The sequence below is a fragment of the Pan paniscus genome, chromosome 3 (assembly GCF_029289425.2).
Source record: "Pan paniscus chromosome 3, NHGRI_mPanPan1-v2.0_pri, whole genome shotgun sequence".
Taxonomy (NCBI): Eukaryota; Metazoa; Chordata; class Mammalia; order Primates; family Hominidae; genus Pan; species Pan paniscus.
The window spans coordinates 18042948-18068074 of NC_073252.2; the positions used below are offsets into that span (position 1 = coordinate 18042948).

The 25127-nt window shown below is 40.3% G+C and overlaps 2 protein-coding genes and 1 long non-coding RNA gene across 5 annotated transcripts in view; all 3 read right to left on the minus strand.

Annotated features, from left to right (window-relative positions):
• Positions 1 to 2174, minus strand: part of FAM184B (family with sequence similarity 184 member B) — a 155212-nt gene extending 153038 nt beyond the window's left edge. For 2 of the 3 annotated variants that reach the window (XR_004670993.3, XM_034958365.3), the window contains exon 1: positions 1676 to 2174. Coding sequence is in view for 2 of the 3 variants with exons in the window: in XM_034958365.3 (XP_034814256.3) it covers positions 1676 to 1816 (141 nt within the window). In the remaining variant the exon portion in view is untranslated. The remainder of the gene's footprint in view (positions 1 to 1675) is intronic. The other variant, XM_003826813.6, reaches the window with a different exon arrangement.
• Positions 2175 to 13916: 11742 nt separating this feature from the next.
• Positions 13917 to 25018, minus strand: LOC117979926 (uncharacterized). Its single transcript, XR_004670994.3, has 2 exons — positions 24881 to 25018; positions 13917 to 15535 (listed from the first exon to the last, which is right to left on the minus strand). It is a non-coding gene; the product is annotated as an uncharacterized LOC117979926 (long non-coding RNA).
• On the minus strand, positions 21111 to 24882 carry DCAF16 (DDB1 and CUL4 associated factor 16). The gene has a single exon (XM_008952156.5). It carries the CDS (start codon positions 24616 to 24618, stop codon positions 23968 to 23970), a length of 651 nt encoding a protein of 216 aa, XP_008950404.1. The 5' UTR covers positions 24619 to 24882; the 3' UTR covers positions 21111 to 23967.
• Positions 25019 to 25127: the final 109 nt, after the last annotated feature.

A 25127-nucleotide genomic window follows, 5' to 3' on the forward strand; every position in this document is an offset into this window, starting at 1 on the left:
TTGGCACATAATAGGTGTGCCATAAATATTAATGAGTGGAATGATTGCTATTTTATATTGAAATGATCTGTTTATGTGTTTGTCATACCACAAGGGCAAGACCATATCTTACTAATTGTTATGCCATCAACATTCAGCATAGCAGCTGGCACATAGTAGGAATTCCATAAGTCCACACTGAATTCAAGGATCATCTCTTCCATAAAATCTCCCCTCACTGTTCCTCCCATACTGATTTGTCCTTTGTTTCTACTTCTATAGCACTCGTAATTGGAAACACCCAATTTAGCACCCAAGACATAGTATAGTTTTCTAGCTTTCACTCAATATTTCAAATCTTGTTTCTTTAAAACTATTTTAGATTCTTTGAAGATAGAGAAGATGCCTTGCACTGTGCCAAGTGCCTTTTCAGGTACTTGAATAAATACATGTTTTGGTTGATGTCACTATTTACATGAATGTAGGTTAGATCAATAGTACCAGCTATACATGTCAAGAACGCTAAGGGCTATCTCCAGTCTCTTTTTTCATTCCTTGACCAAAGAGAGCCCTGTTTGGAGACAGGCTCACGTGCAAAGAATGTGAAGTTAATGAGACAGGTGGGAGAAGGCGGCTAGTGTTCAATTCCAAGCCTCTGTGCTCTATTCCTCCTGGCAAAATAGTGAGGTTGGCGGGACAGGGGGAGGGGAATGTCTGTGATCCCACAACAAAATGTGTGGGAAGTGAGAGGGAGATGGTGAGGAAAGAGAGCATGTTCCAGACGCTACAGGACAGACCTGGACCTGACCTCTCCCTGGCGGGCATGGCACCAGGAGTTTATTATGAGACCGAAAGGAAACCCCAAGGCAAACAGCTAAATTCATCCACTTGAAACCTTGTATGGGAGACAGTGAGGGATGTTGTTTTCCATCTAGACAAGGCACAGAGGGGAGTCTGTGACAAGGAGCTTCTAATTGGGGAGCTGCAGAGGGTTAACAAAGAGCACTGGTGGCATCTTTTTGCTGGTCTTCTTGAAAAAGACATAGTCTGGGAAGGTTCAATCAGGGCCCCCTGCACGAGGTAAGGAGGTGGGCTGGCTGACCTCCCGAGGTCCTTCCTAATCCCATAGTTATTTGGTGAATCGTGCTCTTCCCCATTTATGCTCCTACACACGTCTGCACCCAGTTTGATAGTAAGTCCCCTAGGCTGCATTCCAGGTTTAGTACGGTGCCACGCAAGCTGCTGGCACTCAACAAATGACGCAAATATTTGTTGAATGAAGGAATAAATGGATCAAGTGTTTAAATAGAGCCCACATGACCTCCCCAGCTGTAAAGTATGGCAGTTGAATGAAATCACAACATTCTAGGCACTTGAGCAAAGCTGGCGAGGACACACACACACACACACACACACACACGATTCACATTCCCACCTTGGAAAAGCACAGACCACCTGCCCAGCCAGCAGGCTGTGGGAGTTTCCTTGGCAAGGATCCACTTTCTCTGCTGCTTTAGGATGGTGCCTCTAGAAGGTCAAGTCACCCAGATTTAGGACCGCTTCCCTTCCCGGTTGGCCTCCGAGACAAAGTTTCTGTCTGGATTTGGCCCGGGCCTCCCGGGAGGCGCATCCGCACTGACTACCGGCTCGGGCGCCCCGGGCGTGCAGCTCGCTGGCCCGCTGCGCCCCACCTTACCTTGGTGAGCTGGGCGATCTTCTTGCACATTTTCACGTGCATCTCGGGATCACAGTCCATTCTCCAGCCGGCGCCACCGTCGGCTTTGGAGCCCTGGCAAGTCCCGGGCGGGTTAATTTTGCTGTTGAGAGCAGAAGCCATCGCTAAAACGCGCCCAGCACTCAGACTCTCGCTCGTTTTCTCCCTGCCCACCGTGTGCACGTGCGTGCGCGCGCGGGCGTGCGAGCGTGTGGGTTTCTCGGGAGAGGTGGCACTGCAGTCCCGTCGCCTGCACCGCCGCGTGGCCCCAGCTTCCCGAAGGTCTCCGCCTCCCGGGCCCACCCGCGCGCCCACCCTTTTTCCTCTCCTGCTGGTTCTCTGGCTGGCTGGCTCCGCGGGCACCCGCACCCTGCGGCGAGGCGTCGGCGCCCCGCACGTGCCGCTGGCGATCAGTCGGCAGTTCCCCAGCCAGTGCAGGTTTCGTGTGCAAGGGGAGAGCTTCCGCGGCTAGGAGCTGCCGGCCTTGGGGGGTTTGCGGTGGGCGGGCACTGCGCTCTTGGACACGTGGGTGGCGCGCGGCCCTGGACTTGGTGGCGACGGACCCTGCCAGAGGTGGGGATCCCAGGCTAAGGAGGAAGAAGAGCCTCCGGAGAGGGACAGGGCACGGTGACTGGCGGCTCCCGAGTCTCCGAGCTGATAGCGGAGATGGCGGTGGGGGACGAGATGCTAAGAGAGGGGCGGGTAGGTGAGGGCGAGCCACCGGGACTCAAGGAGGTGTGGGATCCGGGGCGCATGGTGTGGGCCAGCGCCTGAGTTGCGCGAGTGCACAGCGGGGCTGGGGATGGTAGCCTTCCTTTTTGGATCTTGGAGAGGAGCCAGGACATTGCGGGAGGATTGCCGGAGATGCCCAAACAAAGAGGAGAAGCCAAGGGGATGGCAGGGTGCGGGTGACCGAAATCTGAGATGAGAAAGTGCGAAACGGGTAATGCGGGAAGCGGTAGGAACGCAAAGACAAAGTCGTTAGGGAGGTAGAAAGGATGGTGGCAGGTGTGGGAAAGGAAGAAGCAAAGAGGAATGGAGCAGTTAGATGAGTAACAGATGGAACTGAAAATCTTAGTAAACCGAGCCCATTGAAAGTAAAGTGAGTCGTCCAAATCCACACTACTGGCCTTGGGCAGACTGGAGTCAGACTGTCAAGTTTTCGGATTCTGAGCTGGTGTCTGTTTAGTGTTTGGTGAGGGGAGAGGTTAGCGGGCCAAATTTCTTTCTGGCGTGTTCTCTGGTTTCAGACAGTGGGCTTTAAGGGAAAGTGACAGCACCGTGATCAGCTTTTCCTAAAGCTCGAATAATAGGTCTTCATGATAGTTTGCATAGTGAATGTATATCATTTATACATTGCCTTTTATCAGAAATTTTAATAATCTTCATAAACCAAGCAAGCTTCAAAGGGTCTCAGAAACCACAGTTCCACCCATCCATACTGAAGGTAACAATACCCATTTTTGTCGATGAGGAAAATTGACCCAGAAAATTTGTACCAAGTCAGGCAATTACAAGTAGAACTGTTTCTGAAATAGACATTCCTATTCTAGATTCTGTATCAAATGACCGGCCTCGGTTTTTGATTTCTAATTTACCATCTTAAGTTCTCTTTTTAGCACAACCCCTCCCTCCCCCAGTTCCTTTAGAAAACAGAAACAAAGCCTCTGAGGATGGGGGTCAGGGGGTCAGGAATCCACATTAAACAGCTCTCTGCTTAATTCCAAATTGTGTATTTAGAATATTTTCTGCAGGATCTTAATATACACTAAATTTTACAGGAATTCAACCACTGTGTAAACTAGAGGAAAATTAGCCTTTTTGGTCAAGAACTTTACTAAAAGTTGTTCACCATTTTGGAAAATCACATCAAGGGCCAGGTGGCTCATGATATTTGGTTGCCAATACAACACACTTATTTATTTATTTTTTTTATTTTTTTGAGACAGAGTCTTGCTCTGTCACCCAGGCTGGAGTGCAGTGGCATGATCTCGGCTTACTGCAACTTCTACTTCCTGGGTTTAAGCCATTCTTGTGCCTCAGCCTCCGGGGTAGCTGGGATAACAGGCATGCACCACCACGCCCGACTAATTTTTGCATTTTTAGTAGAGATGGGGTTTCCCCATGTTGGCCAAGTTGGTCTCAAATTCCTGGCCTCGAGTGATCCTCCCACCTAGGCCTCCCAAAGTACTGGAATTACAGGTGTGAGCCACCGTGCCTGGCCACAACACACTTCTAACTGCCATATTGATGGTGAGTCTACCTATATATGCAAGCATCTGATTACTACACTGTGTCCCTCAGTATCAACAGGGGATTGGTTCCAGTACCCCTTCAGATACCAAAATCCATGGATGTTCAAGTCACTTACATAAAATGGTGTAACGTTTGCATATAACCTACTCACATCCTCTCGTATGCATTAAATCATCTGTATATTACTTGTAATACCTAATACAATGTAAATGTTATGTAATTAGTTGTTACACTGTATTGTTTAGGGAATAAAAAATAGGCTGTATATGTATACAGTGCAGATGCAACCATCAATTTTTTTTCCTCAAATGTTTTTGACTTGTGGTTAGTTGACTTTGAGCATGTGGAACACATTGATATGGAGGGCCAACTGTACATATTATTTAATTATAATGAAATATCAAGAATCAAATGTCAAAAAATCAAAGTCAAGAAATTATGCAGATTTAAAAAGGTGTGTATTATCTATGAATTTCAAGATAGTAACGTGGATGTTGTAAAAAGGGTGATGTTGGGTCTGAAAAGAATTGAAAGACATTGCTCTAGATGATCTTATACACACTAAAGTTTAGAAAAACTGCAAGTCTAACCCCAAGTTTTAGTTTTTTAATAATGATTTCATTAGGTCTTGGGGCTAAAAAATGTTCCAGTAGGAAATATTATACTTTCAACTTTACAATGGAAGACAACGGGAAAATCAGATTCCTTTATCAGCTTTGTTGGCCCACAGCTGCTGTAATCAAGGCACCATGAGCCGACCTGTTTTGGAGAGTCCTCTGCAGCTCCTAGGATTTTCCAGCACTGGGATTAGTAGGTCCCTTTACACCATCAGGAATGAAATTGAGGGCAGAAGAGAATTAAGTACTATATCAAATGTGGAGGTGGAAGTACATTTATTAGGCCACTAATGTCATATTGGCACTGTGCTAAGCCCGTAGCACATGTTTTGACCTTCTCTGAGGTACTTATTGTCATTCTCATTCTACAGACTAGGAAAGTGAAGCTAAGGCAGGTTGAGTCCCCAACTGTATACAGCTAGTGAATGGATCTGGGTCTATCTGACCTCAAAGGTGATATTCTTTCCAATTGATTTGTCTTTAGATTATAAATATAAGCTTCCCAGAGCACAATGCTGGCAATATGATATTTTTCTTTTAAAAATTCTTATTTTTTAAAATAGAAAAAAGGTCTCACTATGATGTCCAGGCTGGTCTTGAACTCCTAGCTTCAAGTGATCTTCCCACCTCGGCCTCCCAAAAGTGCTGGGATTACAGGTGTGAGCCACTGTGCTTGGTCAGAAAAATTTAAAATCATAATTGATTTGCCTTTTCTTTAGATTATAAACTTCTCATAGTATCCCCCCCAAACATCCTCACCCATAATAATACAAACAACAACAACAAAAAAAGAGTAGAAGCAAGCAAAAATAACCCCACATTCCAAACTCAGAGAAAATTATTGTTAATATTTTGGAGAAGATACTTCTAGACATTTCTGTGTACACATATAGAAAATGTAACAAACATATATTTCAGGAATGTTTACACACTTCTGTGTAAACTATAAACAAATACCATAATAATTTTTTTTTTTTGAGACGAAGTCTCGCTCTTGTTGCCCAGGATGGAGTGCAGTGGCGCAATCTTGGCTCACTGCAACTTCCACCTTCCGGGTTCAAGAGATTCTCTTGCTTCATTCAGCCTCTTGAGTAGCTGGGATTTCAGGCATGCGCCACCATGCCTGGCTAATTTTTGTATTTTTAGTAGAGATGGGGTTTCGCCATGTTGGCCAGGCTGGTCTCGAACTCCTGACCTCAGCTTCAGCCTCCCAAAGTGTTGGGATTACAGGCATGAGCCACTGCACCCGACCAATAATTTTTTTTGTTTTGTTTTGTTTTTGATGAGTCTCACTCTATCGCCCAGGCTGGAGTGCAGTGGTGCGATCTTGGCTCACTACAACCTCTGCCTACTGGGTTCAAGGGATTCTCCTGCCTCAGCTGGGATTACAGGTGCCTGCCACTATGCGTGGCTAATTTTTCTATTTTTAGTAGAGACAGGGTTTCACCATATTGGCCAGGCTGGTCTTGAACTCCTGACAAGTGATCCGCCCACCTCGGCCTCCCAAAATGCTAGGATTACAGGGGTGAGCCACCATGCCCCGCCTATAATAATGCTTTTGAACCCTACTTACTCAGTAATATAAAGTGGATATCTTTTTGTCAATGAAGATCTAGCTTCCCATTCCTAACAACCAGTCTTCCATTACATACAATACCATTTACTCTATCTTCTACTGGACAATTTTTAAAATATTTTAAGCCAAAATCTTTAACGTATATTTGTAATGTATGCTTGCTGTATTATGAGGATATTAAATTCTGTCCTAAGGGATAGAGAAAAAAAAGAATATGTGAAATTCATGTGTTAAGTATAATGGGCAAAGAAGTAGCCTGTGAAATAGGCAGGATTAAGATGTTAAGTATAGATAGTGTAGAGCAAGACATGACAGAGAATAAACGGAACATATGTAAAAAGGATGGAAGAAACAAGAGTGTTCCTAACGGACAGAATAAGGTGGGAAAGGCCAAGTTGCAATGTACAGACGATGCCACCTTCAGGCTGATAGTTCATTCCTAAAATGGCCATTCATTAATGACACCCGTTCTGGCCCTATTTCTGTTCTGCCACAGAAACACGGATTAAGAACACGGCTTTCAGTCGGGAGCAGTGGCTTATGTCTGTAATCCCAGCACTTTGGGAGGCTAATGTGGGAGGATTGCTTGAGCCCGGGAGTTCGAGGCTGCAGTGAGCTATGATCCTGCCACTGCACTCTAGCCTGGGTGACAGAGTGAGATCCTGTCTCTAAAAATAATAACAAACAAACAAACAAACAAAAAACCCATGGCTCTCAGCAGGCCATTAGCTAGGTATCCTTGCCCCTGAGTTTCTGACAGAGCAAGTGTGCGCTGGCTGTAAGCACTGCTGAGCCCCCATTTTCAGTTTTGGCTGTGGTCCTCATAACCTAATTATCAGAGGTAAAGGTTGATGTAGCAGATAAGACGCCACAACACTGTGTAACATGAAATTCAGGTAATTTTTCCTCCCACCCCTCTTGGACCCTATCCTAAATGTGTTAAACGTCACTATATCTTTCCAACTATATTTTGTTTAAAAGCGATAAACCATGTGATTTGAGCCTCTTAATTTGCGGTGTGAGGTTTCCTGTCCATGACACCTGGGACAGCCTGCCTGATCGTGTATTTTAAGATTACTGTTGCATCAAGGGAACTGCCTACATGACATTGTTGTAAGTGGGTTTTTGCACAGATGTGCAAGTGTTCGCACAGAACTATTCCCCCGCACCATTTGTTTGCTGGTAGAACTGAATACCTTCCCACAACTTGATTAGTCATTGTTTTTGCCTGGCTTTCTTGCTGCTTACAAAGAGCTCTTCCTTAATAGGGGCTTTTAGCACTTTGCCTATCATATATATTGCAAACATTTCCCGCAGTTAGCGGATTTTTTTTCTAGCTTTCTCATGCTCTATAAACATTTTGAATTTTTATGTAGGAACATCTGTTGATCTTTTCCCTCACATTTTTTGGCTTTTTCCTCATGCTTAGAAAAGCCTTCTCTACCCCAGATTATGAGGAAAAGGGAATCCATAGTTTATCCTAGCACTTTCATGACTTCATTTAAAATATGGTTTATCTACCTGGGATTTATGCTGATATATGGAATGAGGTTAGACTCCAGACTTATGCTTTTCCAGATGGCTAAATGGTTGTCCCAACAGGTATTAAATAATTCATCTTTACCACGCTGATAATCTAAGTGTTGCCTTAGCTGATTTCTTTGGTAAAAATTTACTTCGGTAGATTTACTTAGGCTAAAGCTTTTAATTAGTATTTTTCTTTCCTAATCAGTTAAGTGGCACGGGTAACTCGATTGTTGTTATTACTCCTAATATATTACTCATCTAAAACCAAGTTCACATTCTTGAGTATCTAGAAGGCTTTTTCCCCTACTATGCCTGACTCATTCCTACTCATCTTTCAGATCTCAGCCTGAATGTCAGTTCCACAGGAAGGCTGTCTCTGTAGTTGCAGATCAGTCTGCATGTCCTTAAGATATGTTCTCGTAGCTCTGCATTTCCGTATAGCACCTATACCATATTTTATTTTTAAAAGCTGATGTTTTCTGTCAAACATCTTCCCTTTTTTGAGTGAATGTAAGAACACACGTGTAAATTAGCATCATGCTTTTTTTTTTTTAAACTGTAGTCCTAACACACATTAACTAGTATTCAGGGTTTCATTAAACGTAGCATGGTATCAAATCTTCCATCTCATCTCCCAGGGAGTAAAATGAAAACCTCTTTTACACAATGGTGACGTTTGTACTGAGATTTCAGTATATCGACATGACACCATGGAGCATGACATTTTGGAATAAAATGTTTTATAGCAAAGTCATAGTCAGATTGTGTTAAATATTAATATGATCATTTGAGCTATGTACTAAGTGGCAACTCAAATCTTTTAATGGACTAAACTATTGGTAATATGTCTGATCTATGGTTGAATATTGCATTGTAGTTGTTTCTCAATTTCTCTTTTTGGAATTGACTCCTGCTGTTTTTGGTGGTGGTTGTCCTCCACAGTGTCTTTGCAGACAAGAATTATCCAGAGTATTTACATGGGGTTAGAAATTCTCAAATATTAGTAAACATAAAATTTGTTTATATTTACTAAACAAGAAGTTTGATAAAAATGAGTGTTTCTGCTTCCCCATCTCAGAAATTTTGATTCATCGGTCTGGGGTCAGGCATTTAAAACAATCTCTTCAGTGATGCTGTTGTAGATGCTACCAGACACCATGTAGAGAATTGCTTCATGGCCCAACCAACCCTTGCTAGTTCCCTCTAATTGCTTTGTGATGTTCTTCTTGTCCTCTCTGCTATCCACATCCCAAAATCCTTCAATTCTCAGTTCAAATCACACCCATGAGGTAGCCCTGGACTGACTACTCCAGTCAGAGGTGCTGTCTTTGAGATCCCGTAGCAGTGAGTTATTTCATGAAATGTTAGAAATATTGTATACTAATAACACATTATGACACAGTATTGCAACATTTAAAATAAAGCAACATAATTGAATTTATCATTTTGAGATACTGTGATTCGGAGGTCTAGTTTTAAGTTCAGAGGTCTAGTGTTAAGTTCAGTTTATTTCAACACTGACTTTAATAGCTGTTATAACCGAAAACCTATGAAATTTCATTGATTCAAGCGAAGAATATCATTACCTGTACTTACTAAGTTATGTTATAAGTTTTGCAATCTCATCCACCAATTTTCAAAAAGCACTTTGGTGAAATTCAGTAAAGTTATTATCTTCCCTGACCAATCAATTCTCACAAGCTAATCATAAAATGATGATTTTTGAACACATAATATATACTTATGGTACAATATTCAAAAGTGAAAAAATGAAAAGTTTCCCTCCCACCTTTGTTCCTGGTCACTGTTTCCACTCCCCCAGGGGCAACCAGTTCTATTAATACAGGAGCATTCTGAGCATGTAGATATTATTTTCTGACCCATTTTGTGCTTACTACCATAATGAATGCAGAAGGACATGGTTCTCCCACACCATATCTCCTCCACCTTCCTCAGCCTTATTTGCTTAGAATTTCACTAACCACTTAATATGACTACAGTCGTAGTAACATTATGGTTCATGGTCAAAGAATGATCACAATTACTCCTACTTTCTTATACAACACCTGCCTCCCATACTGTTTTTTTTTTTTTTAAGTCACTACCTGATGGGGATGCACTGGAATCTGCACTGGCCTCAATGTTCAGCAAAAATCTGCTCTTAGGCACTGGCCTTGGCCTTTGGGAGGCTACATAGCTAACTTCCACCTTCAATATTGTCTTTCTTATTCCAGAAATTGTACCTGATCAATAATAATGGTTTGGTTTTCAGACAAACATCATATCTGGTCAGATTAACAGCATCTGCAGTATTAACGAAGCAAGCATATTATTAAGGTGATGCTAATTGCTAAACTACACAAGTAGCTTGACATGGTTTTATTGGTCACATTAAAGTGACTGAGTTACTGGTCTTTGGACCTCTTTCCTGTCTAAAGTGAATCAAGGATCAGCTCCTTCTATCTTGCGGGTCCACTATCCCCTAGAGCCTGACAGTCACCTGCATCCAGCCAGCAAAATGCAAAAAAGAACACAGAGAAGGTATATTCACTTCTAAAACACCTTGGCCTTGAAGTAACACACCAATTCTGTTGTCACTCCATCGGCAAAAACTGATATGCACTATCTAGATATAAGGGGATCAGGGAAATGTACTTTTTGACTGGCTAGCAATTTTTCATAACTGTACACTATGAAAAGGGAGCACACCTTTTGTTTTTTGAGGCGGAGTCTCACTCTGTCGCCAGGCTGGAGTGCAGTGGCACAATCTTGGCTCACTGCAGCCTCCGCCTTCCGGGTTCAAGCGATTCTCCTGCTTCAGCCACCTGAGTAGCTGGGATTACAGGTGTGTGCTGCCATGCTTGGCTAATTTTTTTGTATTTTTAGTAGAGAACGGGTTTCACTATGTTGGCCAGGATGGTCTTGATCTCCTGACCTCAGGGAGCACTCATTTGTAATGGACATAAAATTAACTAGTGCAAATAATTCAGACTTATTGCAGATTATCTGTTTTTGTTTTGTTTTGTTTTGTTTTTTTAAACAAGGTCTCTTACTCTGTCATCCAGGCTGGAGTATAGTGGTGTGGACTCAAGTGATCCTTCCATCTCTGCCTCCTGAGTAGCTGGGACCACAGGTGCATGCCACCACCATACTTGGCTAATTTAAAAAATTTTTTGGTAGAGATGAGGTCTCCCTATGTTGCCCAGGCTGGTCTCATACTTCTGAACTCAAGCGATCCTCTCACCTTGGCCTCCCAAAATGCTAGGATTATAGGCATGAGCCACCACACCTGGCCTGAACGTTCATTTTAAAATAAAGGTAAACAAAAACATTCCAGTTACAAACTGAAGTGAAAAAAAAATCTCACTGCATTGTAAGCTTTATGAAGGCAGGAATTTTTGTCTGTTTTGTTTATTGCTAAATTCTTAGCACTTGGCACTGTGTAGGTGCTCAATAAATATTTGCTGAGTGACTGAATGTGCTTCTATTAATAAACGAAAACATTAATGTGTATGTACTACAAAAGTAAAGTGCTACAAATAATAATTGTAGAAAGTGTCAATGTTTTGTACAGAAACTGATACTGAGAACTTTCTGGTAGTTGAATAACAGGGAAGTAGAAGGATAATATTTAAAATAGTAAGACTAGATAATGTCTAAAAGAATAACTCAAAAATGTAAAAAAAATTTAAATAATAATATATGGTAGAATAATACAGATTTGGTTATTTTTCATTCATTCTAATGCAGAATTGGTGTGCTAACATTCAAAATTTTAAACAAAATAAGTGTTAAGAACTGTTTGATTTTTAGTTAATTTATGCCACTTAGATAATTAGTTTTTAGGAAGAAGTCCAATTTGGGAATTCTTCAGTCTTTTGGGGATAACTTAAAAACAGTATGTCAGCTTTCCTACCCAAATTTCATGAAAACAAAAAACACAAAAAAAACTCCAAAGACATAAATGTCATATATGATAAATCCCCTTGAATTTGGATAAAGAATGTGAAGAAAAGGAGAAAGTATTAGAGAAAAATGAGATACCCACAAATATTCTCTTCTCAGTAATCAAATTTGAAAATGTATCTTAAATGTGAAAGCTAAAACTACAAATCTTCTTAAAAAATAGAAGACTGTCTTCCTAATATTCAGGTTAACAAAGATTTGTTAAAGAACTAACCATAATACAAAAATAAATCTGATAAATTAGATTTCATCAAAGTTGAAAACTTCTACTCATCAAAATATACCATTAAGAAAACAAACAATGGCTGGGTGTGGTGGCTCACACCTGTAATTCCAGCACTTTGGGAGGCCAAGGCGGGCAGATCACTTGAGGTCAGAGTTCGAGACCAGCCTGGCCAACATGCAGAAACTCTGTCTCTACTAACAACAACAACAACAACAAAAACCTACAAAAATTAGCTGGGTGTGGTGGCACACACCTGTAATCCCAGTTACTTGGGAGGCTAAGGCACAAGAATTGCTTGAGCCTGGGAGGCAGAGGTTGCAGTGAGCTGAGATCCCGCGACTGCACTCCTGCTTGGGCATCAGAGTAGGACTCTGTCTTAAAAAAAAGAAAATAGGCAAGGCATAGAATGGCAGAAGAAATTCATTATATAAATAAACAACTTGTATACAGTGTATATAAAAACTCCTATAGGCTGGGCATGGTGGCTCATGCCTGTAATTTCAGCTGGGGGATTTTGGGAGGTTGAGAGGATAAGAGTGTCTGAGGTCAGGATTTCGAGACAAGCCTGGGCAATAGTGTGAGCCCATTTCTAAAAAATAAAAAAAACAGAACTACAAATTAATAAGAACAAGATAATCTATTTTACAAGTGGCCAAAACCTTGGACAAGTACTTGCAAAGAGGTATCTGAATGTCTCATAAGTATATAAAAAGGTGTTTAACAACACTGATCAAAGAAAATTAAATTAAATTAAATCAAAGTAAATTAAAGTCACACTGGGATACCATTAAACAACCACCAGAATGAGTAAAATTAAAAGGACTGACAATCACAAGTGTTTGTAAAGATATGGAGCAACTGGAACTTCCATACATTGTTGGTGAGAGTGTAAAATGATACAGTCACATTAAAAAGTGTTTGGCATTGACAAATGGGATCTAATTAAACTAAAGAGCTTCTGCACAGCAAAAGAAACTACCATCAGAGTGAACAGGCAACCTACAGAATGAGAGAAAAATTTTGCAATCTACCCATCTGACAAAGGGCTAATATCCAGAATCTACAAAGAACTCAAACAAATTTACAAGAAAAAAATAAACAACCCCATCAACAAGTGGGTGAAGGATATGAACAGACACTTCTCAAAAGAAGACATTTATGCAGCCAAAAGACACATGAAAAAAATGCTCATCATCACTGGCCATCAGAGAAATGCAAATCAAACCACAATGAGATACCATCTCACACCAGTTAGAATGGCAATCATTAAAAAGTCAGGAAACAACAGGTGCTGGAGAGGATGTGGAGAAATAGGAACACTTTTACACTGCTGGTGGGACTGTAAACTAGTTCAACCATTGTGGAAGTCAGTGTGGCGATTCCTCAGGGATCTAGAACTAGAAATACCATTTGACCCAGCCATCCCATTACTGGGTATATACCCAAAGGATTATAAATCATGCTGCTATAAAGACACATGCACACGTATGTTTATTGCGGCACTATTCACAATAGCAAAGACTTGGAACCAACCCAAGTGTCCAACAATGATAGACTGGATTAAGAAAATGTGGCACATATACACCATGGAATACTACACAGCCATAAAAAATGATGAGTTCATGTCCTTTGTAGGGACATAGATGAAGCTAGAAACCATCATTCTCAGCACACTATCGCAAGGACAAAAAACCAAACACTACATATTCTCACTCATAGGTGGGAATTGAACAATGAGAACACATGGACACAGGAAGGGGAACATCATACACCGGGGCCTGTTGTGGGGTCGGGGGAGGCGGGAGGGATAGCATTAGGAGATATACCTAATGTTAAATGACGAGTTAATGGGTGCAGCACACCAACATGGCACATGTATACATATGTAACAAACGTGCACATTGTGCACATGTACCCTAAAACTTAAATAAAAAAAAAAGTGTTTGGCAGTTTTATTAAAAATAAATACACAACTACTCTGATATAGCAATTTGATGCCTAGGTATATACCCAAAGGAATGAATACACATATACACAAAAAACCAAACCAAAACAAAACAATACACACAGAATGTTTATTATAGCTTTATTCATAATAATAAAAAATTGGAAATAACTTAAATGTCAACAGGTAAAAGGATAAATGAATTACGATATATTCATATAATCAAATAGTCTATAACAATAAAAAAAAAGAAGTACATTGCTGAAAGAAGCCAGGCATAAAACAATATATACTGTATGATTCCATTCACATGAAATCTGAGAACAACCAAAACTAATAGATCTTTAGAAAAGAGGAGTTATTTCTGGGAGATGTATAGACTAGGAAAAGGCATAAGAGAATTTGAAATTTTTAATACTTTGATCTGAGTGTATACATTTTTATATGATCTTGATATGAATGTATACATATGTAAAAAAGTACACTTATGATTAGTGCACTCTATTTACTGTATATATGTGATTTCTTACTTAGAAAAAAGGAGATGGACAAATTGGCCTGGCATGGTTTACTCAATAGATTTGATGACAGAGAGAAAAACCTATCAGCATACATATCACTTGCAAGTAAATAAAAATTCACTCTCAGATTATGTAATATTAACATAAACAAAGCAAAGAAAAAAACTCTGAATCATGACTCATAAGGAAACATCTAAAATATTATATAGGAATATATTATGGACCAGCCACTGTATGTAACCATATCTTGATAGCAAAAATAGCATGGAAGATGAAAAACAGTATCGAATTTCAGAATATTATTTTTAAAAAGTAGATACAGGTTGAGTATCCCTTATCTGAAATGTGTGGGAACAGAAGTGCTTCAGATTTAACTTTTTCAGATTTTGGAATATTTACATATACATAATGAGATATCTTTGGGATGGGAAGTCTAAACATGAAATTCATTCATGTTTCATATATACATAGCTTGAAGGTAATTTTATACAGTAGTTTTAATAAACTGTTGTGTGCCTTTGTTTTGACTGACCTGTCACATGAGGTCAGGTGTGAAATTCTCCATTTGTGCTGTCATGTTGGCACTCAAAAAGTTTTGGATTTTGGAGCATTTCAGATTTCAAATTTTTGGATTAGGAATGTTCAACCTGTAATTCTTTATGCTTTTGATTCTACAGAGGCTAAAATTTAAACAAAAAGCTTGCTGAAATTACTGCTATAGACTATGCATTATTTCTGTAAATAAATACAAAATTGAGATTTCCCTAAGCAAATCAAATACAAAAACAAATTGAAAAACTTTTTATTTTCTAAAAATATCTTCTGTGGCGCACATCTTATTGAAGTCAGCATCTACTGCAATTGTGGAGTATTATGCCGTAAGGACCAATCTAATTATAGCTGACAAGACTCCAATTTGCCTATACTTTTAATGTCAAATTTTTTAAAAACTGATTACTAAATAACATACTTTCTAAGAAATAAAATTTCAAATTTCCTGCTTATTTATACACTTTCCATTGTACTCAAATACTTTGTTCCCAGTTTTCCTAGAGACCTACTTCCTGGAACCTCCGTCCTACTTACTTGACACAGTAGTCATCCTGGGACTTTCCTCGTTTTCCTTTGTGACATCTTTTAGTTTCAGGATCCCATGCCTTCTCAGATTACTCCCTCATTTTGGTAAAGCACATCCTCCAAGTGGCTTCCTAAGAAAAGGCAGATGGTGAGATAAAATTCTGAGACCATGCAAGTCTTAAGGTATCTTTATTTTAGCCCCACTCTTGATTGGATTATTTGAGTACAAAATTCTGCGTTGGAAATCATTTCTTTTTAAATTTAAAGACCTTGCTTTCATAGTCTTTCCGCATCCAGTGTTGCTACCAAGAAATCTAAATGCCATTTTGAAAACGTATCCTTTTTATGTAACTTTCCCCGCTACCTTTATTGGGAAGCTTTTAGGTCCTTCCATAACTCTAGCATTCTGAAATATCCTAACAATGTGCTTTGGTATTTTTTAATTCATTTCACAGGGCACTTAGTGGACCCTTTTAATTTAGAAGACTAAAGTCTTATTATTTTTGGGAAATGTTATTTTAATTTTTTTCTCTCTTCACCTTCTTTCTCTGTTCTCTCATTTTGGAACTCATTTATTAGATGTTGCATCTTATTCAGGTTTAAGTTTCTTTTTTGTTCTTGCCTACTTTTCAACTCTGTTCTACTTTTTAAAATTTCTTCAAGTTATTTTCTAATACATCTACTGAATGTTTACTTTTGGTTTCCTGTTTTTCCAATAGCTTTTGTTTTTGGATTGGTCATTTTTTAAAATAGCATCCTGATCCTATTTCATGGAAGCAGTATATTCCTTTCTGAGAATATCACAGCTTCTTTATGTTCATCTTTCATGTTGAAGGTTTCCTCAAATATCTAGTGATCCTTGGCTATCTGTGTATAGTGATTCCAAGTGACTGAAAGCTGTATATGAATGAGCAGGGCTTGTGGACTCTCAGTTTCACTGTAACAAATAATCGAGTGTCAAGCTGTTTTTTTTACTGCTTGTCTTTTTCGGTCAGGTGAGCAGGGCTGGGTATAAGCCCCATTGCCAGATTCTGTAGCCAGGTGGAGAAAAGTGGACTGGAGGCTCATAATGTTCAGAATACTCACATTCTGTTAATCATTTTGTCTTCCATATAGCACATCACTACCATTACCATCCTCCCCCTGTCCTCAGTTCTAAGTCTGTTTGGTTTAATTTCTCCAGACAATAAGGCTTCAGTCATCTGCTAGAGAGATAGCTGCCTGCCTACAAAAGAAGAGCAAAAATAAATGTTCAAATAATCCCCTTGTTTCAACTTTCTTTATTACTCCCACCTTCCAGGGTACCTTGTGCCTTTAAATCCTTGAGTCTTTTGGGGGTTCTGGAAGGCAAAGATAGGTGTTCCAAATTTGTGAACCTTTTCTGTGATGAAGAATGGGTATCATAACCTATCAAGTATTTTTTTTTTTTAAAGAGTGATATACTTTCCCTTCATGGTAAAGAAGAGTGAGAAAGTAACTGCTTAAAACACACACAGACGGCCAGGTGCGGTGGCTCACGCCTGTAATCCCAGCACTTTGGGAGGCTCAGGTGGGTGGATCATGAGGTCAGGAGATTGAGACCATCCTGGCCAACATGGTGAAACCATCTCTACTAAAATACAAAAAATTAGCTGGGCGTGGTGGTGCGCGCCTGTAGTCCCAGCTACTCAGGAGGCCAAGGCAGGGAAATTGCTTGAACACAGGAGGTGGAGATTGCAGTGAGCCGAGATCGCACCACTGCGTTCCAGCCTGGCGACAGAGTCTCCATCTCACAACAACAACAAACCACAAACCCAAACTACCTGCTGTTGAGACAGCATTTAAAAAATTTGTGTTTGCAAATATTGTAATGGTTATGTGGTTATTTTAGCTAAATACCACGTGTCTCCTATAAAAAGTCTCATATCTGCAATTGGGCCTCCTCTTCTGACACTCAACAACAATTCTAAGAAAGAAATAAATAAATATATAAGAAATACAACTTGGGTCAACTATGTGTGAGCCTTCCTCACCCCCAGTCTCTTATTATTAAATATTATTATTTTAGAGATGGGTGGTTGCTCTGGTGCCCATGTTGGAGTGCAGTGGCATGACCATAACCCACTGCAACCTCAAACTCCTCAGCTCAAGCAATCCTCCCAATTTAGCCTCCTGAGTAGCTAGGACTACGGGTGTGCACCAGCACTGCTCCTGGCTACTAGTCAATTACTTAGACATAAGAAAACAACACATACTGGAAAGAGTCAAGACAGTTCCTGGGAACAACTACATAGACTAAAACACAAGCTTAATCCATGCCACTAACATATTTATAGGGTTGCAGATAAAATGCAGGAAACTAAATTTGAATTTCAGATAAATAACATAACTTTTTTTCTGGTATATGTGCCATATTTCATTATTTTTCTGAAATTCAAATGTATTTGGGTGTCCTGTATTTCTTTTTGCTACATCAGGCAACCCAACCCATTTAAAGAAACGTGTCCCAAGTAGGATGTGACAACACAGAAAAACTGCATTCAAAGAAGGAAACTGGGGTCTGGTCCAAAGCTTTCAAGCCATGGGAGTCTACTTAAGTACCAAGTAGGTAGACAGGGACCAATATCATATAACACACTTTGCAGTAAGTCTACATGGAATGCATTGTCTGTGGCCAACATTAATGCCAGCTTTCAATTGATTCAGAAATTAGAATTCTTCAGGTAGTGGCTACACCCTTCTTTCACCAGAGCTCTGCCAGTCTATCAGGCCATTCTGGTTACTCAGGGTGCAACCAGAAAGCCCACCTAGGGTCTTTTTTGATGGAAGATGGTCATGCCCTTGGGCTGTTCCACTTGTTTGGGTACCTCTCAAAGAAGTTGCCCCTACTGGTCCATTGCTTAATTAATTTATTGTAAACCAAAACCATCAGCTGATACATTGGAGTGTCAGGTGCCACAGCTGATACCATAGATGGAAGGGTAGTATCAGGCATAGGCTGAGCAGTTAACCCAAACTTAACAATTTCTCCCCAAATAAAACTATAGTACCAGCTCCTTATTTTGCAACACTCATTTGAGGAGTTTCATCTGGTTTCTGTTGCTAATTTGAGAAACTAGCTTGGTTTATGTGTATACTAGGAAGTCAGTTTTAATCTTGTTAAGCTAACCAGTATCCTGAGTCCCTCCTGAATGATTGTTGTTATATAGAGCCTAACTCCCCTAATGATCCCAGGAATTTTCATATCACGTGTCAGAATCTTCCTAAATAAACTGCCCAAATTCCAGTCAACTTCCTGTTTTATGATTCAACTTGAAACTGTTGCTAACATTTTTAACTGACTCCACAGTTTAGAAGAAATAACCCTATTGCTGTCTTCCTGTTACACTGTTATTTTCCTTTTTTTTTTTTTTTTTACACCAGGTACCAGTGTAACACCAACACTTTGGGAGGCTGACGTGGGAGGATCACTTGAGCTCAGGAGTTCCTGACCAGCCTGAGTGAAACTGCCTCTACAAAGAAATACAAAAATTGGCCTGTGTGGTGGTGTGCACCTGTAGTCCACAGCTACTGATGAGGCTGAGGTGGGAGGATGGCTTGAGCCCGGGAGGTCGAGGCTGCGGTGAGCCAAGATCATGCCCCTGCACTCCAGCCTAGGCAAGAGCGAAACCCTGTGTCAAAAAAATAATAATAATAAAAAAAGAAAACCAGGCATTTTCCAGAGCTCATTGAGAATAGCTGGTCATAGCTCTCACAGAAGATGGGAAGCCAGCAAGTGTCAGGTCACTGTGGTATACCCTCATCCTTTCCATTTCTTGGTCTCAGTTGCAAACTTAAGTCTCACTGCTGCTGCTAATTGAAAGGAAGAGCTTGGCAAACTGCATGGAATTAGACTCAAATATGTAGTCATTAACTCAACTGTATTTAAGATTATTTGAGACACATCACAGAGATTTTTCTTTTAGCAACAGCAAGTTGACATAGAAGTACTGGTGGTTGGTCCAGCTAATGTAACTCCCTCAGTCCAATGGGTATCACTGGCGGACAGATATGTTACCAGCTTGCACAGTTATCTCATGAAGTCTGAGAAGTTATCCATACTTCTCAGGCTGTTCTATATGTCCTAGCTACCTGAGCAAAACACTTTCGGCCCTGATCTTTGTGCCACTACCTTGTGATTAGCAGATATAACTTAAATCTGGATACAAAATATCTATATATTTTCTCCATTTCCTTGGCTGAGTATCCGTTGTGGGGGTTTAATTGAAGTGTGCCCTCCAGATGAATCTTCATTATACTTGGATGGCTGCTCCATTCAATTCTTTTATATGATTCTCCCCTATAAGCTATTTTCAATATGTGAAGGGCCAACATATGGATTAGGGTTTAGGTTTATTTAATATGACCCTAGACAGCAGAAATGGCTTGGGGTAATATATAGGTTCATATATTTTAAAACTGATTTCCTATGTGTAGTAATCTTATTTAGTTTTGCATTCCCAGTGTCTGCACTAGAGTAGGCACTTCTCCATAGCAATATTGGATGAATGGCTAAATTTCTAACAAGAGATATTTAAAACTAACAGGCTGCTCAAAAAGACATGTTCTCTAACACTGGAGCCAAAAGTAGAAAGCCAGATGCAAGCCAACTTACGCATCAGAAAATAACCCAAGTGACTTCTAAAGTCTTTAAATGCTTTAGCTATTTACACTATCAAAACATTTTCATCAGAGACTTTTTTTTTTTAAAATATGGACAGGTGTGATAGAAGGCCCAGCAGGAAGGGCTTCTATTCCCTAGAGGGGACCTATCATATGCCCTCCTGCCATGCATGTATGGATTTTTTTCTTTTCTTAGGAAGCAGATGGGACTAAAAGACGTGATTATGGTCTTTGAGGCTCAAGGTATCTGGACTGTTTTAATAAAAATGTTGCCTATGGCTGGGCACGGTGGCTCATGCCTGTAATCCCAGCACTTTGGGAGGCTGAGGTGGGTGGATCACCTGAAGTCAGGAGTTAGAGACCAACTTGACCAATTGAGAAACCCCATCTCTACTAAAAATACAAAATTAGCTGGGCGTGGTGGCACATGCCTGTAATTCCAGCTACTCGGGAGGCTGAGGCAGAATTGCTTGAACCCGGGAGGTGGAGGTTGCAGTGAGCCGAGATTGCGCCATTGCACTCCAGCCTGGGCAACAAGAGTGAAACTCCATCTCAAAAAAAAAAAAAAAAAAGTTGCCTATCTGCACTGAGAAAGTAAAAGACAGTTAATGTCCACTGGTTTAGAAATAGTTTCCTTACTCCTTTGATAAATATTTCTATAAATAGAGGATAAAATCATCTTTTTATCCTAATTATGGTGACTGCATTTAACAGAAGCCAACATAGGGAGTGCAAAGGTAGTAAATTCATTCCCAAACCCAGTGTTTATGCCACACAAAAAGTTAACTTAAGGCTTATTTAGGTACCTGTTATTTTGTGCAACCTGGAATTACTTAAAATATATAAACAAATAAGCTCACTTTGAATCTTGACTGAATATCAGACATTTTCTTCTTCAAGTGTGTTTCTTCTCTAGAGACGCCAAGTCATCTCCTGTCAGACATACTATATAGATTCAGGTACTGTATCTATTAACTCTATTCAGTACTTAGTGAATGTAGAATATGCCTTAAGCAAAGTAGGATCTATTTCATTTGTTGAGGACAAATGACCATACTCTGTTCAGCATGTACAAAGCTATTGGTTTATTCAGCTGCCAAGCTGGGGAAAGGCTTCCTTTCGAAGTGAATAGCAAAAATGCATTCATGAGCAAGGCACTTTTATACACACACAGAGAGAAAAAGGAACGTATTATGAACACATAAACATCAACATATTTTAATATTCAGACCTCTTCCCTACCTCCTCCCACCTCCACTTAAACAAACAAACAAACAAAAAGGAAACAGTTTCCTGTAACATTTTAGAAACCAGTTTCACAGAATACCTACATAGGAACAATTTCTGATACATTCAGTTACACTAACAATATGATATGGTTTCAGGTCAATAATTTCCACTAACAAATACTTTTATTCTACAATTCCCTCTTTTTTCCTTTAGACAAGACAACTAAGGCTCGGCAGAAATATTCACTAGGTTATAAGCATTCTTCTCTCTTCTTAAAGTTGCTATATATTTACACAATTTGTGATTCCTAACCTCCTTTTTTTTTTTTGAGACGGTGTCTCACTGTTGCCCAGGCTGGAGTGCAGTGGCGCGATCTCAGCTCATTGCAACCTCCACCTCCGAGGTTCAAGCAATTCTCCTGTCTCAGCCTCCCAAGTAGCTGCGATTACAGGCACACGCCACCATGCCCAGCTAATTTTTATATTTTTAGTAGAGATGGGCTTTCACCATGTTGGCCAGGCTGGTCACGAACTCCTGATCTCAAGTGATCCACCTGCCTCAGCCTCCCAAACTGTTGGGATTACAGGCATGAGCCACCGTGCCTGGCCTCCTGCTTCAATTTTTTGATGCCACTTTGTAAACGGCACTTAATTATGGAAAATAGGAAAAAGCAAAACTAAAATAAGGAAGAGGATATATATATATATATATATACTTTTCACAATCTCTTTTCTGATTCCCTTTAGATGCCCAGTCAACCAGGACCCCACACAGATTTCATTTTATTTGTAGAGTACATGAAAAGATTTAATAGTCCCATGCATTTTATTTTACGTATACTGATTTCTATGTTTTGACTGATTATTTAAATAAACAAAACAAGACTCATTTACAAGGGCATATACTCTTCCTTGTTTGGCCAGAAGAAAATCTATAGCTAAATCTACTTAGAAAAACAATGCTGCTAAAACTCTTAACTTCAGATTTTATTAGGCTGAGATTTTCTAATAAGAAGGTTCTTTAAAATTAGAAGGGTTCAATCCCAGCACTTTGGGAGGCCGAGGCAGGTGGATCATGAGGTCAGGAGATCAAGACCATCCTGGTTAACACGGTGAAACCCCGTCTCTACTAAAAATACAAAAAATTAGCCGGGCGTGGTGGTGGACACCTGTAGTCCCAGCTATTCGGGAGGCAGAGGCAGGAGAATGGCACGAACCCGGGAGGCAGAGCTTGCAGTGAGCTGAGATCGTGCCACTGCACTCCAGCCTGGGCGACAGAGCAAGACTCCATCTCAAAAAAAAAAAAAAAAAAAAGAGAAAAGAAAATTAGAAGGGTTCCTGAAAAGTTTGCAACGGATGTGGAAAGTACTTGAACTTTTACACCAGGAAATGCTATACAGATTAAAATTTTAATCCATTAGCAGTTAATACTGAAACAGAAATGCTCTCTTAATCATTTTTCCATTCATCTTTTGAAATGTTATTTACTCTTGACAAAAGTCTGAGTACCAAGATTCAGGAAACACATTCCCTACAGAACAGGTGTTTGTTTAATCCCAAGGGATGATCTTATAGGCTGATTTAGCCAGAGACAGCCTGGTGGGAGACTCTGATATAGAACGTTCATGCTGTAATTTTAAGTACCATAATAAGTTTGTAGTAGTATAGGCTAGGCTTAAAACTGCACTCCTCCTGCCTCCCTGCCCCCTTCCAAAAAAAAGAAAAAATGAAAGGAACTCTAAAGAGTGTCATATGCAGGCACATCTATATAAAAGCTGGGAAAGAAATTCATATCCCTGCCATTTTCCTTTGTGTAGTTACCCAGTTTAATTCAACTACCTCAAAAAAAAAAATAAAGAAAAAATAAAAGGAACCCTAAAGAGTGTCATATGTAGGCACATCTATATAAAAGCTGGGAAAGAAATTCATAGCCCTGCCATTTTCCTTTGTGTAGTTACTCAATTTAATTCAACTACTTCCATAGAAATGCATGTTAGAGAAGAGTATGCTCAGAAAGGTATTATTGTGGGTAGCTAACTTCTTGCTTTCAACAATGGCTGTTCTGAAGTCTGGATAACAAAAGGGGTGGCGGTCTACTTTTCTTCATTAATAATCAGATATCTCATTAAAGCCATTCAGAAAGGCGAGTAAATTGGGGTGGGGAGGGTGAGAAGTGAGTGTGAAGAATATTCAACTATCTTTTGTAATATGGTCCCCTTAACTAATTCTCCTTTTTTTTTTTTTTGAGACTGAGTCTCGCTCTGTCACCCAGGCTGGAGTACAGTGGCACAATCTCGACTCACCGCAACCTCCGTCTCCTGGGTTCAAGTGATTCTCCTGTTTCAGCCTCCCAAGTAGCGGGGATTACAGGCGTGCACTGCTGCGCCCGGCTAATTTTTTTATTTTTAGTAGAGACGGGGTTTCACTGTGTTGGCAAGGCTGGTCTCAAACTTCTTACTTCAGCAGATCCACCCGCCTCAGCCTCCCAAAGTGCTGGGATTACAGGTGTGAGCCACCATGCCTGACCTTGATATTATCATTTTATCCACAGGGTTTGTCAAAGGGTATCCTCATTGGCTTGCCAGGGCATAAGAGAGTTTGACTGAGAAGGCATTAGTGGGCTGTGTAATGACTAACTTTGTACCACTTTCTCAATTAGCAACATCAGAGATATCAGAGCAAATGGTAGATCTTTACAGTGATGCAGTTAGGAGTTTGTTAACTGCCTTTTGGAAGTCAGTGTAAGAATAAGTAGTGTTGATGGGTTCAGTACGAGTTGTTTCCTTAACTGTTTTAGTCAGCCAGCCACAGCAACACCCAGAAACACATGAATTAGGGATCTGTTTTAGGTATTCAGGTATGGGAGTGGCTCTACTCAATGTTCGGCTTAGCTGTTTGGTGGCAAATTGCAGTGCTCCATTTAGAGTGGCATGATCTCTAGAGAGCCGGCTGGGACTTGTAAGAGGCTTTTGAAAAGGTGGGACCCCACAAGAGGCCAGAGGGGGCCATTCAGGAATTGGTTCCAGTTTGGGGACACAATGGGAACAATGGGAGAGTCTTAGACCTATCTCTCGAAGTATATGGACTGGTGTGCTTGGATCCAAGAGTTTAGCATGATACAACCAGGAATTAGGATTTAAAGGTTTCCAAGTTGTGGAATATTTTAAAAGGCACTTAACCTGCCAGGCAAGACTCTCAAGAGGTGATAAGTTGGGCACCATAGAGTCCTCTTCTTCAGAGGAATCCCACTCTTCCCCAGAACTCTCATTTAGGTAACTAATATTTTCTTCTTCCTCACTTTCTGATTCTGACAAGTGGTCAGGAGAGGGATTTCTAGGACCCATCAGAATAAAACAGAGTAAGGAACCAGAAAAAGGTAATAATCTAAGCCAGCAGAACACTGACTAACACTGGCAAATAGAAATAAGAGATGAAAAATCCTTTCACCAAGATTAATTTGTCTTTCAGTCCGTTACACATATAAAGTATGCTTGTGGCCCACACCACTGTGCCGTTCTTCAAGATTATGTTGTATATTCTTCACTTACAAAGAAGACATCTCAGTTTCCAGGACCAGTTCAGTGTGTAAAAGTATTAGTCACTTACCAGTGGCACAGGTCAGAGTATCTCCTTCAAATCCTGGCTACCCAAGAATAGAAGGGGTCCTCATCTAGGCAAGCTGATTTACTTAGCATAGTCCCAACTGGTAGTGATACTGTGAAGAGACACTTTTTGTGCTGTTTTGCTGGCAGTGATATTATATCTACTTGACAATCAAAAGAAGCTCAGTAGTTGTCTTGCTTGTCCGCTGGTATAGCAACTTTTGTGCAGGGGGGAATGACGGGATGAGCTG

Coding starts and splice junctions, on each gene's coding strand:
- DCAF16 (XM_008952156.5), bottom strand. CDS start 24,618: ATGGGTCCTAGAAATCCCTCTCCTGACCACTTGTCAGAATCAGAAAGT.